The sequence below is a fragment of the Lethenteron reissneri genome, chromosome 72 (assembly GCF_015708825.2).
Source record: "Lethenteron reissneri isolate LAM-NWPU_2019-01 chromosome 72, ASM1570882v1, whole genome shotgun sequence".
Lineage (NCBI taxonomy): Eukaryota > Metazoa > Chordata > Hyperoartia > Petromyzontiformes > Petromyzontidae > Lethenteron > Lethenteron reissneri.
The window spans coordinates 7,371,909-7,389,976 of record NC_083850.1 but is presented as its reverse complement, the minus strand read 5'-3'; the positions used below and the strand labels follow the sequence as shown (position 1 = coordinate 7,389,976).

Here is an 18,068-nt window from a genome sequence, read left to right as displayed (position 1 = left end):
CTTATCCCAGTGCTAATGCCATGATAGGTGCAATTTAAGGCCATGTAAGTGTGGATTCCTTGTCAGCAGGTAATGGGAATGATCCAGGTGTCAAAGGATGACTGGCAGATGAACCAGCTGTGCTCCCCACTACCTTGCTGGGTTTTAGGAACCCAGCGTACCACGTATTCATGTTGGCGTCGCTCTTCTGACCTCATCGTTGTTGCAGAGAAAATATCTATTAACTGCCCTGCAGCATACCTCACGGACCTCCTCCACAGAGGCCAATCTTGACACTGCCGGCACCAGTCATCGGCAGGTCCGATCACCTCCACATCCTCCAATCTCTTCTCTGGTCAATGCCATGCCTGTTCAGCCCCTAATATCTGGACAAACAAAAGATGCTTGAGCATGTAGTGTCTGGGAATGCGGGATTCATGACCAAACAAATGCAGCCTCGCCTGCGAAAGAGACTCAAGATTATATTCTATATTGACATCTTCAGGATCTGTAAGCTTCTAATACAAAATAAGTCTGGTTGGATAGAGGATGAATCATAGGCAGGACAGCCTTCATGGTATAAGCCAGCAGAGATGGTAATTTAAATAAGTTAATATTCTGAATCCACATAGTAATATGTGGCCAAGAAGAATCACAGCTTTATTCGTTAGTTTCTAAAATGCTTTTTCTGGTGAGGGTCGCGGTGGCAGCATGCTGAGAAGGGCAGTCCAGGCCTCCTTTTCCCTGGCGACAGACTCTAGCTCATCCTGGGGAATTCCCAGGCATTCCCAGGCCAGCCGAGCGACATAGTCCCGCCAGCGTGTCCTGGGCCAGCCCTGGGGTCTTCGACCCAGTGGGACGTGTCTGGTAGAGATCCAGGGGAAGTCTATTGGGGGGCATCCTTACATATATTCTATATTGATATCACCGCTCGAGGCAGGCAATCAGGTGTGAAAAACAGCAAGAACATTTTCAAGAATTTTCCAAAAATTTCTTGCTGTTTTTCACACCTAAAGTCATGTAGAAGAAAAACAATAAAAAACTACAAAAATTCTCACGACGTTTCGACTGCAAGACGAGCAATCAGGTGTGAATTAACACAGCAAGAAAATTTTCCAAAAATTTCCAAAAAATTCTCGCTGTTTTTCACACCTAAAGTCACGTAGAAGACAAACAATGAAATTAAATAAATTCTCACGACGTTTCGACTGCTACACTAGCAATCATCGTCAGGTGTGAAAAACACGGCAAGAAAATTATCAAAAATTTTCAAAAAAATTATTGCTGTTTTTCACACCTAGTCACGGAGAAGAAAAACAATAAAATAAAAAATAAATTCTCACGACGTTTCGACTGCAACACGAGCAATCGTCAGGCGTGAAAAACACAGCAAGAAATTGTATTACTTTATTATTTCCCTTCTACGTGACTTTACCGAAAGAACCAAGAATATCTTAACACCTGCTTTGTTGCCAAAAAAGGGGGGGGGGAAACCTCTTCTTATATGTTGCTACTGGCAAAGGAGGTCGCATGAAGTAGTGAGCCAGATGAAGACGAATTAAACTTAAGCAGAGGATTAAAGCAAATGCAATCAGGCGAGGGCAGGAGGCAAGGCCGCGCGTGGCTAGGCCCCGCGTTGTAATGTTCCAACCTGGACATCGATTCCAGACTCGCTGCTACTCAATTGATATCCCTACGAGAGAGAGACGGAGAGAGGCTCTACCTGGGCAAACCACAACAACCACCACGATGTTAACTTCTCACCTCGGATCTGTAAGAGCGCGCGCGGTGCAGCAGCTTCCCGCTATAAAGTGACGTCACGCGGCAGCAAGCGGTGACATGACGTCACTGGTAGGCTTTGAACACAATCCCCTCCCCCAACGAGCGGCGGTGTAACTGAATAAATTATGTTAATGAGACGGTCTCATGTGCAGTGATGAGGCGTGGATGTTGAACTTGTCGCAATGAAATAGCGATATTTATGAATAAATTATGTTAATTAACCGCCAGTTGATAGTTTCAGTTTCATTTATGAGGTACTAGCGGGAAGCACCCGGCGTTGCCCGGGGGAAACATTTCTTGAAAAACTTCTCAAAAAACTTAAAAACATAACATATACAAATGAAAATTTTTTTTGATTTTCATCTTATTCATGAAATTAATAAAAAATGTAATTTTTTTATAAATTTAAATAAAACCCAACGCGCGGTGGAAAATAAACTTGCGGCTCGCCCGTCAAGATTTGATTCTTTAGATCGCGCAAAGGAATCGAAGGTTGTAGATTTATTTAGAATCGGCTTATTCCGTTTGATCGATACCACAAACGCTCAGCAGATATCGATTCTCGCCACACACATCATGGTCATTCCCCCCCCCCCCCCCAAAATACAAATGTTTATTTTTTTATAATTTTTGCATGGTGTACATTTTGCAAAGTACCACATGGAAAATTTCAAGATTGTTGCATGTCGGGAAGTACGCTTAAACATTTTGAACAGACAACACATTCACAAATTTTCCTTTTATATATAGAAGACTAGCTTGACTACCCGGCTTCGCCCGGGACTTGGATTCACCACGCCCGGCCGCCTTTGTCTCCCCAGTGGCGATGTTCACACACCACATCAGTTACTCGTTTGAGGCTGAGTCGACCTAGGGCAGGGGTCGGCAACCAAAATAACAAGAAGAGCCATTTCTTTCCAATTCGGTACAAAATTCAGTATTTCAAGAGCCGCAATGCATCTGAGTACATACAGGCTGCTCTTTACAGGCTGCTTCTTGACGATGAGTACATACTGTACATATCGTCAAGAAGCAGCCTGTAAAGAGCCGCATGCGGCTCCGGAGCCGTAGGTTGCCGACCCCTGACCTAGGGGAAGCCCAGGACCAGTAAAATAATCGTTGTGGCCGTGAGCGGGAATCAAACTCGGGTCGCCGGGTTCGGAGCGCAGCACGCTCACCACACATCATCTCTAAAACACAGAAGTGAGATGGCTTTCTAAAGGTAGATCACTGGCCAGAGTTTTTGAGTTGCGAGAGCCACTCCAGAGATATCTTTAAGGAAAACAGTCACCACTGGCAGCACATTTCAGTGACACAGAATGGGTCGCAAAACTTTCTCACTTGTGTGACATATTCAGCCTGCTCAACGTACTCAATCTGTCATTTCAGGGGAGATCGACAACTCGGTCCAATTCGGCAGATAAAGTGGCTGTATTCAAAGCCAAACTGGAATTATGAGGGCGACGAGTGAACATTGGAACTTTTGACACGTTTCAAACACTAGCAGAGATTTTGAAAGAGACTGAGCCAGGGCCTTTCTCCCAGCTGGTGCATTAAAACCTATCTCAGCTTTTAAAAGAGTTTGAGCATTATTTCCCAACCACAAAAGACCCCCGAACTGGGAAGGAATGGACCCGCGACCCATTTGTGATTAAGCCAGGTGAATCGACTTTGTCTGTGCTAGAAGAGGATCAACTGCTTGAGATCGCAAATGAAGGTGGCCTTAAAAGTATGTTTGAGACAACTTCAAATCTCGATACGTTCTGGATTAAAGTCAAGGCGGAATATCCTGAGATTGCGACAAAAGCACAGAAAAGCCTGCTTCCATTTCCAACGTCCTATCTTTGTGAAGCAGGGATTTCTGCAGTGACAGCAACCAAAACTAGAATATGGTAGCAGACTGGACATAGGCAACACACTTCGGGTGTCACGGTCTCCCATCCCCCCCAGATGGGACCATCTCGTTACAGGAAAACGGGCTCAGGGCTCCCACTAGGCCTCGGCAAGGTAAGGTAAATTACCTTTTTTACCAGGTAAAAAGGTAAAGGTTTCGACATGCCAAGGGGTAAGGTAAAGGTAGGTTAAAGGTAGCTCAGAAGAATTACCCGGTAGGGTAAAGGTAGCGCGAATAATTACCCGGTAACTACAGTACCTTGTTTACCGCTAAAAGCTCCGTGGCACAGTCCGTGGCCTCTATTTTAATTTGCGATAATTGATGTCGGACCAGATGGGGACGGTCCGCGTTCTTGAGGTAGAGGTACTAGAGGATGAGGTCGAGGATAACAGCAATGGCATTTTTGGGATTGCTGCGAACAGTAATCGAAAAAGGCAGCGGCATGCGCTCCCGTGGGAGCACACGCAAGTGGTTTTCCACCCACACGAACGCGTCGGGGTGGAAAGCCCACCTCAAGAAGCACAACGTGCTCGACCCAGGCAGCGAGGTCGGGACGTCGGCTGCCTGAAGGTTCCGTATAACTGGGCCGGATCGGCGCAGGATCTTATTGCCTGTCGTTCGTCCGAGGACGATGGCAATGACGAACTTGATCAGGTTGTTGATGAGATCGCCATCGACTAAGACGACTGGGACGAGGAGGATATGGAGGACGTTGTCGTCGACAGCCTCAACGCCCGATTCGAGAGTATTCTATATGAACAAAGCGCTCTACCTAGCATTTATCGTTATACACCTTTGTCATGTGTTGTACCCCAGTAATTTCCCTGTAATCGGGTAATTTGTATGGGATGAGGGTAAAAGGTAGGGTAAAGGTAGGGTCGTTTCTTTTTACCTTTTACCTTACCTGCTAAAGGGTAAAAGGTAGGGGAGAGCGATTGTATTGTGGTAAGGTAAAAGGTAAGGTAAAGGTAGTCTTTTTTTTTTACCGTTTAACTTTTACCTTACCTTGCCGAGGCCTAGCTCCCATTGATTCTGCATTATGGCGAGTTGTATCATTCTTTCATATTACAATGTAATAATATAAATAAAGTGCACAATAAATATAATGCGCTTGAATCATCATGAAACCATCCCCCCCCCCCCCCGCTGGTCCGTGAAAAAAATGTCTTCCAACTAATCGTGATAATACAAAGATTCTCGCTGTAACTTTTATTGATTATGTTTTAGTGTAATTCTATCAGGTCTCAGAATTCAGATCTCGCCGAAGGATACAGTTCTTATAATTAAGTTCATTATGCATGAACTTAGGAAGGTAACAGAGCAATCGGTTAATTTCTCAGAGTAACGCGAGCATATACGGCAATAGGAAAAAGTCCGTAAAAGTAAATGTGACGATATTCATACGAACAGCAATAAAAAAACATGTCCCGAATGCAAAAGTAGACCTCAATTAATTAATTGGTAGATTATGTAATTAACTAAATGTCTAGGAACAATGGTGTGCGACAGTGTGCCTGCTTCAGCAAATGCTTATCAATTGGCTAAGGCGTCAATAAATTCGCGGGCAAGATTCTGTCATCAAAAGAAAGATTTCAACACAATAGTCTCCCTGTGAGTGTGTGGATTCGTAACGTAGGTTTCTAAACGTTAAGTTTCGTCAATGAATTCATCGGTACAGTTAAAATTAACAAAAAGAACGACTAAAATACTTCTCAACGACCGTATCCATGTGACTCAATGGGCAGCAATGTTCTTCATTATCAGCTAATAGTTGACGCACTCTTATCATTCTTCTTATTATTAGTCCCGGTATGTGCGGTGTGTTTGGTGGTTTTGTCTCCTTGATCAATTCTTCGCGTCAAGCAGACGCTGGGTGATACGTGGTGAGTATGTGAGTGTGGGGGAGGGTCATACACACAGCTTCCTCGCTCTCTCTCGCTCGGCGGCAGCTGGAGCTGCTGCCCACTGCTGGATGAGGAGTCAGCACGACGCTTGCCGTCGGTGGTGCGCGATGATTCCTTCGTCAGATAGCGGCCGCAGCTCGTCTGCTGGTCGCTGTTCCTCACTCTTGTCTTGGTTCACAGCTGGTGCTGGTCAGTGGGTGTGGGTCGAACCCACGGCGCTCTCCTCTTCCTCACGGGCGGCTGGTCAGGCTCTTTCCCCTGCTGGATGAGCCGAGTCGGCACGACGCTTGTCTTTGAAGGTGGCGCTGCTGCGCTCTCTCTCCGGCTCCGTGCTCTCTGGCGATGCCTGGTTGCGCGTGCAGCTGGTTCTCTGTGATGCTGTCTTGGTCGATGCTTGGGCTTCCACCCTTTTTCCCGGTTGATTGATCGTCTTTGCTCGTCACTCTATCTCTCGGGCTGCAGCTGCTCGAGGGAGCTGGCACTCCGCATTGAATATCTTTGAGCGATACTTCTTCTGTCAGCGCCGAGCTCATACTCAGTGACCCATTGCTACTCGGCAAGCCTCTTCATCCTTGGTTGATTGCAGAGTCCCACCCCAGAGCTTGCTGCGTGCAGTAAGTCAACTCTTTGCGTTGATTTCGTAGACTCGTGGCTTCTGCTGGTGCAGCTCGTTGACGATGTGCCAGTCACGGGGGCAGGTTCCCCGGAGCCTGCCGATCGCAGCTGCTCGTGGGAGCTGGAACTCACTCTCAAAACTTGTAAATTGTATTCGCACACCTCTTGAACAACTGTGAAAGCTTAGTACAATACAACTTATCGCAATCCTTGACTATGCAAGCGACTCAAATCATCAGGATAAATGTAGAATAAAACTCTCAGCGATACTCTGTCAGTCCATGCCGAACTCAGCACCGAGCATCACTTCGCCCCTCTTCTCTGCGAGACACACCACCCATTGTTGATCACGAGGCCATGCCCCGGAGTCTACCCGTCGCAGTACTCTCTGTCGCTTGTAGTCTTCTGTAACTTGCAGTAGTCTCGATGTATGGGTCGTGTCTCTGTCTTGACGTGAATTCTCTCCCCTCGGATCACCGTGTGGTTAGTCATAGGACACAACATATGCATTGTCTTTGAAACTGATTGGTCCACACCAGAGACAGCTTTCTTTAGAGCCTAGTATCAAACGGTGTTAATCCAGAGGACGCCAAAAGGCGTGCTCTTTGAGTGTTTGTGATGAGATGATGAGTTGCTGAGGCGATTAACCAAGCACCATATAAATGTTAATATTATTATAACATAGTGAATGCTTGGGAGCTTATTGGCTCTCGCTCCTAGTTAGAGATCTACCCAACCCACAGGTCCGCAAATACTGACCGCTCTTACTCTGCAGGTTGAACCTAGGAATGGAGTGTTCAACTTCACGTTCTTTTCATTAAAGGCCTGTGACAAATGTGAATCTATTGCAGCTTCATTGTCTCAAGCTTACACATCTACAGGTTCTCCATTTGACTTTGTATTGTCTAAGAAGTCCACCCACACCTCCACTTCCACAAACTGCTGGGAGTTGCCTCGCTCTGCTTCACAATCAGAATTCTCCTCCTGCTTCACGTTGCCTCCATTGATGTGAAGGTCCAGTTTTGGAGTTGAATGTTCATCTTCACATTTTACCTTCACTTCTTCGCTCTTCACTGTCACTTCTTCGCTGGTCACTGTCGCCTCTTCAAATTTCACCTTGATACATTTCATAGTGTCCAAGCTGGAATTTACTTCTGGTTCTTTTTTCAGGAGGGATGGGTTCATTGCAGCACTTTGACTTTCACAAGTCGATTTCAGACTACACTCCTTGGGGTTCTTCTGATGCCTGTGTGTTCTCTGGTGTCTATGAAGCTGTGGTGACTGTTCAAACGCCTTCCCGCACAGAGTGCACTTGAAGGGTTTCTCTTCTGTGTGTGTTCTCTGGTGTATTTTAAGATAATATGAACTTGAAAATGCCTTCCCACACACAGTGCACTTGAACTCGTTCTCTCCTGTGTGTGTTCTCTGGTGTATTTTAAGATAATATGAACTTGAAAATGCCTTCCCACACACACTGCACTTAAAGGGTTTCTCTCCTGTGTGCGTTCTCTGGTGCTTTTTAAGATTTGATGACTGTGAAAATGCCATCTCACACACAGTGCACTTGAAGGGTTTATCTCCTGTGTGTATTCTCTGGTGGATTTTAAGACTAGATGACTGTAAAAATGCCATCTCACACACACTGCACTTGAAGGCTTTATCTCCTGTGTGCATTCTCTGGTGTATTTTAAGATAAGATGAACTTGAAAATGCCTTCCCACACACAGTGCACTTACAGGGTTTCTCTCCTGTGTGTGTGCTCTGGTGCGTTTTAAGATTGGATGACTGTGAAAATGCCATCTTACACACAGTGCACTTGAAGGGTTTATCTCCTGTGTGTATTCTCTGGTGGATTTTAAGACTAGATGACTGTAAAAATGCCATCTCACACACACTGCACTTGAAGGCTTTCTCTCCTGTGTGTGTTCTCTGGTGTTTTTTAAGAGCAGATGAATCTGAAAATGCCTTCCCACAGACACTACACCTGAAAGCTTTCTCTTCTGTGTGTGTTCTCTGGTGTATTTTAAGATAAAATGAACTTGAAAATGCCTTCCCACATACAGTGCACCTCAAGGGTTTCTCTCCTGTGTGTGTTCTCTGGTGTTTTTTAAGATAAAATGAACTTGAAAATGCCTTCCCACACACAGTGCACCTCAAGGGTTTCTCTCCTGTGTGTGTCCTCTGGTGGATTTTAAGATTAGATGACTGTGAAAATGCCATCTCACACACACTGCACTTGAAGGGTTTATCTCCTGTGTGTGTTCTCTGGTGTATTTTAAGATAAGACGAACTTGAAAATGCCTTCCCACACACACTGCACTTAAAGGGTTTCTTTCCTGTGTGCGTTCTCTGGTGTCTATGAAGCTGTGTTGAACGTGCAAACGCCTTCAAGCACATAGTGCACTTGAAGGGTTTTTCTCCTGTGTGCGTTCTCTGGTGCTTTGTAAGATTTGATGAATGTGAAAATGCCATCTCACACACACTGCACTTGAAGGGGTTCTCTCCTGTGTGAGTTCTCTGGTGGATTTTAAGATTAGATGACCGTGAAAATGCCATCTCACACACACTGCACTTGAAGGGTTTATCTCCTGTGTGTATTCGCTGGTGGATTTTAAGATTAGATGACCGTGAAAATGCCATCTCACACACACTGCACTTGAAGGCTTTATCTCCTGTGTGTGTTCTCTGGTGTATTTTAAGATAAGATGAATTTGAAAATGCCTTCCCACACACAGTGCACTTACAGGGTTTCTCTCCTGTGTGTGTTCTCTGGTGGATCTGTAAACATGATGACCATGCAAATGCCTTCTCACACACAGTGCACTTGAAGGGGTTCTCTCCTGTGTGTGTTCTCTGGTGTTTTTTAAGATTAAATGAACTTGAAAATGCCTTCACACACACAGTGCACTTGAAGGGTTTCTCTCCCGTTGGAGATCTCTGGTCCTGTGTAAAATTTCCAGTACAATCCATGCTGTTTGCATACTGGTCCCATTGTTGTCTTTGTCTACCGAGCCGCGCTGAGTGCCTTTGCTCCATCAGACCAATTCTGCAGAGGAAGCATCAGAAGAAGCATCAGCTGCAGACAGAAAAAAATGTCCACACCATCTTCATCAGTATCGAGGCACAGAGGAATGAATATATACACAGCCATACATGACTTACACGTCTATATTTATTAATTTAATCAAGATTATCCCCAATTCATCACACGGGCTGTTAAGACACACAATGAGAGGGCAAAAGGTTATAAATATACCTGTACGCCCGAGTATCTTCAAAATAAATGTTAACGCAAAACACCAAGCACACAATTTCGGCATTCTGGCTGCAAAAGTATTTATAAAAGCAAATTTCAGCTAACATAGCAAAGGCTGTTGGGAATAATATTTGTAATGCATGAATAAATGTTCAATCGCAACTTTAGAGGTGTGAAGCCAGGCTCAGATTTGCTTGAATGCTTGGATGAACAGATCGAACTTCAGCAGCATATGTGCTGTTAATTTCCTGTTTCCATTCTTCCAAAAGTTTCAGAGGGAAACTAAAATAAGCGATTGTTTTGATTTAACCTCCATGTTCAATAGTTAATATAATTTACTGCAAATACAAACTTAACACTGTCACACACTGGCATGGTAAAAAGTAGTGGTGTGTCCAGAACCATGCCTGGCCGCCTTCATCTGCTCAGTATTGACGCTTCCTCCCTTCACCATGTAATTAATTTAAGATCAATCAACATAACAGAGGCCCACAAGCTTTCACTTATCAATCATGTTTGCTGGCAGTGATAATCAAACTAATTGTTGAGTTCATAATGCAGTGAAATAACTGCACCACATCTCCCCACAAAAATAAACTCTCTAATACACATACATTTCACATGCTTCATTAACATAGCTAAACAAAAATCCACCATTCATGACGAATTGCAAGTAACCTTATCCCAGTGCTAATGCCATGATAGGTGCAATTTAAGGCCATGTAAGTGTGGATTCCTTGACAGTAGGTAATGGGAATGATCCAGGTGTCAAGGGATGACTGACAGATGAACCAGCTGTCCTCCCCCCTGTCTTGCTGGGTTTTAGGAACCCAGCGTTCCACCTATTCATGTGGGCGTCGCACATCAGACCTCTTCATTGCTGCAGAGAAAATATCTATTAACTGCCCTGCAGCATACCTGCAGGTCAGGTAATATGGTGTTGGACCAGATGACGCCAAAAGGCGTACAACTCAAAAAAGGTGTCAGTTTTGTTGCCAGATAAAAGGGTAAAAAAACAATTATCATATTTTGCTACTGGCAAAGGAGGTTCCAATGGTGTAAATGCGTACCCCGAGCTCTCATACTCTGATGGTACATTGTCTTTGAGTTGTACGACTTTTGGCGTCATCTGGTCCAACACCATGTGAGACTAGGCTCTAAGAAAAGCTGTCTCGAGTGTGGACCAATCAATTTCAAGGACAGTGCATACATTATCAGAGTTGTGTTTTTTTTTGCATTCTGACCGCAGGTATTGTGGTCAATGCAAACATGACTCCTCGTAAAAAAAGGTGTCAGTTTTGTTGCCAGATAAAAGGGTAAAAAAACAATAATCATATTTTGCTACTGGCAAAGGTGGTTCCAATAGTGCATTGGGAGCTTCTCAAACTACATAATTATTTATTGATTTAAAGCTTTATTGACTGCAGGAATTAATACTCTTTGGGTCTTTCGGTAAAATCGCGTACATAGAAAATAATAGATCACGACGTTTCGATCGCAACACAAGCAATCGTCTTCAGGTGAGAGAAAAAGCTGCTGAGACAAGGTCTTATATAGGCCTGAGATGGGTGCATCAAGGTAGGTGGGTGGAGCTAGAGATGGTCCAACCAATTGAAATAAACACGGAGAAACCGTATAGAAAAAATATCCCAAGACAAAAAATAGTACAAATCTGTAAATAATAAAAGGGGTAAAACCTCTTCTTATATTTTGCTACTGGGAAAGGAGGTTCCCATGATGTAGCTGCTCACCCCGAGCTGTCATTGTTCTGATGGTGGCGTTGTCTTTGTGCTGTGTACGCCTTTTGGCGCTGTCCTCTGGTCTAACACCATTTGAGACGAGGCTCGAAAAAAAGCCGTCTCTGGTGTGGACCAATCAGTTTCACAGATAATGCACATACTATCACAGCATGTGTTTTGTTTGCATATTGATCGCGAGTATATTGTGGTTAATGCAGACAAGATTCCTTGCAAAAGGTTCCAGTTCGGCGTTTATTTAAAGCTTTCGTGACTGCAGGGATTCATATTCTTGGTACTTTCGGTAAAGTCATCAAGTAGAAGGGAAATAATAAAATAATAAAATATGAAATAATTAAAATTTCTCACGACGTTTCGATTGCAACACGAGCAATCATCGTCAGGTGTGAAAAACACAGCAAGAAATTTTTCAAAAATTTTCTCGCTGTTTTTCACACCTAAAGTCACGTAGAAGAAAAACAATTAAATAAAAATTCTCACGACGTTTCGACTACAACACGAGCAATCATCGTCAGCTGTGAAAAACACAGCAAGACAATTGTATTACTTTATTATTTCCCTTCTACGTGACTTTACCGAAAGAACCAAGAATATCTTAACACCTGTTTCAGTTGCCAGAAAAGGGGAAACACCTCTTCTTATATGTTGCTACTGGCAAAGGAGGTCGCATGAAGTAGTGAGCCAGATGAAGACGAATTAAACTTAAGCAGAGGATTAAAGCAAATGCAATCAGGCGAGGGCAGGAGGCAAGGCCCCGCGTGGCTAGGCTCCGCGTTGTAATGTTCCAACCTGGACATCGATTCCATACTCGCTGCTACTCAATTGATATCCCTACGAGAGAGAGACGGAGAGAGGCTCTACCTGGGCAAACAACAACAACCACCACGACAACAACAACCACGATGTTAACTTCTCACCTCGGATCTGTGAGAGCGAGCGCGGTGTAGCAGCTCGTGACGTCACGCGGCAGGAGGTGACATGACGTCACTTGCGGGGTTCAACACACAATCCCCTCCCCCAACGAGCGGCGGTGTAACTGAATAAATTATGTTAATGAGACGGGCTCATGCCCAGTGTTGAGTGGATGCTGAACCCGTCGCAATGAACTAGCGATTGCATTTATGAATTCATTATGTTAATCAACCGCCAATTGATAGCTTCAGTTTAAATCTTAATTTTAAGCTGTCGTGACTGCAGGAACTACTCTTTGGTTCTTTCGGTAAAGTCACGTATAAAGATAAAATAATAAATTAAATAAAAGCATACTACTTTTTTCATTGATTATTTTATCTTTATACGTGACTTTACCGAAGGAACCAAAGAGTCGTTTCAGTTTCATTATTAGGTACTAGCGGGAAGCACCCGGCGTTGCCCGGGGGAAACATTTATTGAAAAACTTCTCAAAAAAAATTAAAAACATAACATATACAAATGCATTTTTGTTAATGATTATCTCATTAATAAAAATTTAAATAAAATTTAAATAAATTTAAACAAAACCAAACGAGCGGTGGAAAATAAACTTACGCTCGCGCATCAAGATTCGATTCTTTAGATCACGCAAAGGAATCGAAGGTTGTAGATTTCTTTAGAATCGGAATATTCCCGTTAAATCGATACCACAAACGCTCAGCAGATATCGATTCTCGCCACACACTTCATGGTCATCCCCCCCCCCCCCCCTAAAATACAAAAGGGTATTTTTATAATTTGTGCATGGTGTACATTTTGCAAAGTACCCACATGGCAAATTTCAAGTTTGTTGCATGTCGGGAAGTACGCTAAACATTTTGAACAGACAACACATTCACAAATTTTCCTTTTATATATAGAAGACTAGCTTGACGACCCGGCTTCGCCCGGGACTTGGATTCACCACCCCCGGCCGCCTTTGTCTCCCCAGTGGCGATGTTCACACAGACCACATCAGTTACTCGTTTGAGGCTGAGTCGACCTAGGGGAAGCCCAGGACAAGTAAAAATAATCGTGGTGGCCGTGAGCGGTAATCAAACTCGGGTCGCCGGGTTCGTAGCGCAGCGCGCTCACCACATATCATCTCTAAAACACAGAAGTGAGATGGCTTTCTAAAAGTAGATCACTGGCCAGAGTTTTTGAGTTGCGAGAGCCACTCCAGAGATATATTTTAGAAAAACAGTCAACACTGGCAGCACATTTCAGTGACACCGAATGGGTCGCAAAACTTGCTCGCTTATGTGACATATTCAGCCTGCTCAACGTACTCAATCTGTCATTTCAGGGGAGATCGACAACTCGGTTCAATTCGGCAGATAAAGTGGCTGCATTCAAAGCAGAGGTCGCAACCGGGTACCCGATACCTGTACCCTTCCCGATACCCGGCTACCCGTACCCAGACGGGGACGGGTACCCGTTTGCGACCCTGGTGTGGCCGTGTACGGGTAGGCCGTGAGTCACTGGTGAGTAACTGTTTGTCACTCATTTCCCAACGTCTTGTCTCTTCTCACAATTCAAGTTCCTAGAACAGGGGTGGGCAAACTTTTTCACTCGCGGGCCACAATGGGTTCTAAAATTTGACAGAGACGCCGGGCCAGGAACAGATGGATGGAGTGTTTGTGTGAACTAATATAAATGACATGTAAAAATCATTACATGAAAGGATTTGGCCTTTAACAGGTAGCAAAGCATTTATTTCAAGTAAATTTAACAAATTGCACGAACAATACAAAAAACATGTCGTAACGTGACTGATGAAACATCATGGAACATCTGAGGCCTGCGCCCAAACCATGACCTCACTTTAACTTCTTTACTAGCTGTACTACCCGGCTTCGCCCGGGACTTGTATCCACCACGCCCGGCCGCCTTTGTCTCCCCAGTGGCGATGTTAATACGCCACACCAGTTACTCGTTTTGAGGCTGAGTCCCTCCCTCACCACTCTCCCTCCCTCACCACTCTCCCTCCCTCACCACTCTCCCTCCCTCACCACTCTCCCTCCCTCACCACTCTCCCTCCCTCACCACTCTCCCTCCCTCACCACTCTCCCTCCCTCAGCACTCTCCCTCCCTCAGCACTCTCCCTCCCTCACCATTCTCCCTCCCTCACCACTCTCCCTCCCTCACCACTCTCCCTCCCTCACCACTCTGTAGAGGACGTGAAACTTTGATGAATTTACCTCAGAGTCGTGTGGTGGGTGTCGAGGCCTAGCACCGTGCAGAGCCTCCGGCCTCGCCTGATTTCCCACCCGGCTGACGCTGGGTACGGGTGCCGTTTGTTGTATGTGTTGGATTATGAAATTTTGATGAAAATAATAAAATTAATAATTTTCCGAAAAATGCGCAAATCGCATTAATTATGATAGTGTGTGTATTAACACGCATAAATTATGATAATGCATGTAATTATATGCATAAATTATGATAATCACGGAGATAATCGTAGTAATTTATGCGGAGGCTTGCGATTATGTTAATGTGTGCAGTTATGGTAATTTGCTTAGTTTCGTTTATCCAGAGTTATCAATCAGGATAACACGATTATCATAGATTCATTTCCCGATTATCCTAGTGTGTGTTATAATAATTTAGGTCTCCATTTTCATATCTCATCGCAGGATACAGCTCTTATGAATAAGATGGTTTTGCATGGACTTGGAAAGAACACTCAATATGCTTCTGTGATAACAATTTTATTCTAACAAGCACGCGACATTCTATCATGCAGGTCAAACATGCGTCAATAATTCATGGGCAAGATTATGCAATTAACTAATATGAACGACAAAAACTTATGCAGTTGTGAAATTATGCAATTATGCAATATGAATAACGAAACTCTTATGCATTTGACTAAAATGAATGAATAAACACTTATGCATTTGTGAAATTATGCATTAACTAATATGAATAACCAAAACTCTTATGCAATTACGAGATTATGCATTTGACTAAAATGAATGAATAAACACTTATGCATTTAACGAACTGAATGACTAAAAACACTTCTATCAATTGTAACCTCTACTTTTCCTACCCGGCATCTCATTAGTTCGCCCCTGTATCGATCACAATCGGCGACTGGTCGAGTTTGAAAACAAGCATGACACACTTCATATGGCGGTAATAAAAAGCACTTATTGTATCCCAGAGGCGAAAGTATATGTCAATAGATTCATCGGCAAGTCTAAAATCCTTTTTAACGGAATGTTTGATACAATGGTGGGTGAGGGCGTGTGGGCGCGAGAGCGAATCTGGCTCTGTTTTAATTAACTCTTCGGCGAGATTCTGGGACAAAGGAAACTGGTTTGACAAGATTTTCTCTGTGTTTCTTGAGTCTGTATGTGGGGAGCGATACGACCTCTGTTGTTTGTGCGAGCGGCAGCTGAGACTTTCTCCGCTGTGAGGTGAGCGGCGGCGCTCGTTCAGAAGACTTTGACTCTTTTTCTCCACGGCGGGATGACGAGTCGGTTTGGGTTGATGCTGGTCGATCTGGGTGTCGCTCGTTGTCGCTCGGTGTCGCACGGTGGCGCATGGTGGCGCACGTTCAGCGCAAAGTGGTGCACGGTGGCGCACGGTGGCGCAAGGTGGCGCAAGTTGGCGCTCGTTCAGCGATCTCCGCCTTTCCTGCGGGTTGTTCGCTGGTCGTACACTCTGACGAGGAGCGATGCTTCGTTCGTGGCAGGGTGGACGTTGGCGTCTTTGTTGGCTTCACTCGCAGCTCTGCGACTCAGGGTAGCGATTCTTCTCAGGTGGTGCAGACCTCGGCTTGTAGCTACGCGTCGCTACTCCGCGACCCTCGTCATTCTGAATGACAGGAGCTTCTTCGTTGGCGGCGACGAGGAGGATGGCTGTCGCCCTGGAGAACTCATGGTGGGGCCTTAGCCCGGAGACGAGATGAGATGTAGGCCGGAGCTCGTGAAGATCTGTGGTGGAGCGAAGATGGGCTCGTAGCCCGGATGATATGTGTGTTGGAGCCGAAGCCCGGAAGATATCTGCTTGAATGGATTTTTCTTCGGTTTATATCTGGAAATTCCACTCGGCTTCCCGAGTTGTCAAAGGCTGTGTCATAAAACCTCCTGTGGGCTGAACCATCTGCGTCCGTGTGTGTGTACCGTCCGGGTGTTTCGCGTGCGTGTTGTCCGTGTGTGGGGAGCAAAGGCGGTTGTTTCCACGGTGGGAGCACGACCGGCGCATGCGCTTATTTATTCGAAGACGTGTTAATTTCCTTTGAGCCATTGCCCCCTTTATGGGTGTCATTTCCTAGCTTTGTGCCTGCGTGTGGAGATCCTCTCGGAAAGACAAAGGCGGCCGTGTTGCTCGCTTCCCATGGGTTGTTGTGTTTGGTTAATTTTGAGAGCCTTCTCCGCCCTTGATTCCTCTTCTACTTTAATTCCGTACTTATTATTTGACTTCTTGTGATTATTTAATCTGATATCCCGGCTTATCTTTGTTCAGAATATAATTATCTCTTACTCCATGGTGCCTGGTTCTGTGGTTTTTTTTAACAAAACGATGTCCTGCTGACCCCCCCCCCCCGCCTGCAATTCCCCCCTCCCTTGTTCCTCTTGTGTGAATTTAGGGGAGTTTATTACCTTATTGCCCCCCCCTTTCATGTCCTCTTTCCTTTGAAATGAGGTGTGCGCGCATCTGTGGTAGTGTGGGGGCCTCTGTGGAAGTGTGGGGGCGTGTTCGTTCCCACGTGGCCGCGTCTATTAAAAAAACGATATTATCTATGTTGGCAGAATAATTCTTAAAAAAAAAAATAATATTAAAAAATAAATAAAAAGGGGGTACATACACAACAGTCCGCCCGTTTGAAAATTATCAGGGGTCGATTTGGCCACTGGCGAATTTTCAAACAAAGTAATGCCCCCTTTTTATGTCATGAATCCCATCAGCCGCCCTTACTCTCGGCGGTTATTTCTTACGACGCGCGTGCACGTATTACCATCTTAACCTGGTTACATCTGAAATAAGCAAAGAAAATAAACAACACGTTAACATCGATATTGCGTTACATCGGTTCTCATACATCATTACTCCGGCGAATATTCATTTTTGTTTTTGTTAAATCCTGGTTACATTTGAATTAAGCAAAGAAAATAACAACACGTTAACATCGATATTGCGTTACATCGGTTCTCATCCCTCATAACTACGGCGAATATTCATTTTGTTTTTGTTAAATCCTGGTTACATTTGAATTAAGCAAGAAAATAACAACACGTTAACATCGATATTGCGTTACATCGGTTCTCATACATCATAACTCTGACGAACATTCATTTTTGTTTTGTTAAATCCTGGGAAACGCTAGGTAGCGGTTTCGAACGCATTTATGCGTTACCTTCCTCATGTTGCCTGGTTTACCACTTATCACTTTGATAATTTGATCACGGTTTTCGGGTTCGTTTTTGTAGTTTCCTCTCTCACTCTCTCGCGTCGTGGGAGTGTGTGGTGAAAAATTGTGCTGCACGTAACCAGAATTCGCGCACACGACCCACTTTGACACTTGGTTTGTGGCATTCGCTCTCTCTGCGATTACATGCACATTTGCCGAGTCAGTGTGTCGACTTAATTCTGTGCCTCGTAATGTTGCCCTCTTTGTTTTTACGAGTGTGTTAGATTCCAACACCATTCCTGATATGTCATGAACATTCGTCTCCATTTTAGCACTCCGATCCACATACATTTTGGTTTCCCTTGGATATTTTCCATTCAAAGGCTCACGCCTGCGCTCCTCAGGGCGTGTCCCTGCTGTCTGTTTTTGTACTGTCCGATCACGCTTCAATGCAACCCTGTCCTTGTATTCGATCGCGCGTCATTTACGGGAGCACTGTCCACGTTTTTGCCCGCCCTGTATTTCCCAATGAGCTCAGGGTTTAACAAAACTTCAGCGTGCGTGG

The 18,068-nt window shown here is 44.6% G+C and overlaps 3 protein-coding genes across 5 annotated transcripts in view; 1 reads left to right on the top strand and 2 right to left on the bottom strand.

Moving 5' to 3' along the window:
• The window catches only part of LOC133361378 (zinc finger protein OZF-like), a 43,577-nt gene extending 43,210 nt beyond the window's left edge, over nt 1-367 (bottom strand). The window contains exon 1 of the mRNA XM_061580304.1: nt 241-367. The gene's annotated coding sequence lies outside the window, so the exon portion shown is untranslated. The remainder of the gene's footprint in view (nt 1-240) is intronic.
• The window catches only part of LOC133361399 (oocyte zinc finger protein XlCOF6-like), a 140,145-nt gene that overhangs the window by 101,412 nt on the left and 20,665 nt on the right, over nt 1-18,068 (top strand). The gene's annotated exons all lie outside the window — the stretch shown is intronic.
• On the bottom strand, nt 241-12,192 carry LOC133361377 (oocyte zinc finger protein XlCOF6-like). 3 transcript variants are annotated; one of them, XM_061580301.1, is made up of 3 exons: nt 12,105-12,146; nt 1,744-9,250; nt 241-365 (listed from the first exon to the last, which is right to left on the bottom strand). In XM_061580301.1, the coding sequence occupies exon 2, from the start codon at nt 9,208-9,210 to the stop codon at nt 7,042-7,044; it is 2,169 nt and encodes a 722-aa protein (XP_061436285.1). In that variant the 5' UTR covers nt 9,211-9,250; nt 12,105-12,146; the 3' UTR covers nt 241-365; nt 1,744-7,041. The 3 variants fall into 3 exon arrangements, with proteins under 3 accessions (XP_061436285.1, XP_061436287.1, XP_061436286.1); XM_061580303.1 differs by lacking the exon at nt 241-365 and adding an exon at nt 726-843 and having other exon boundaries at nt 1,744-9,220; nt 12,105-12,192; XM_061580302.1 differs by lacking the exon at nt 241-365 and adding an exon at nt 726-843.

Bases quoted from the DNA above. Each gene is read 5' to 3' on its own strand.
- LOC133361377 (XM_061580303.1), bottom strand. From the start codon at position 9,210: ATGGAGCAAAGGCACTCAGCGCGGCTCGGTAGACAAAGACAACAATGG.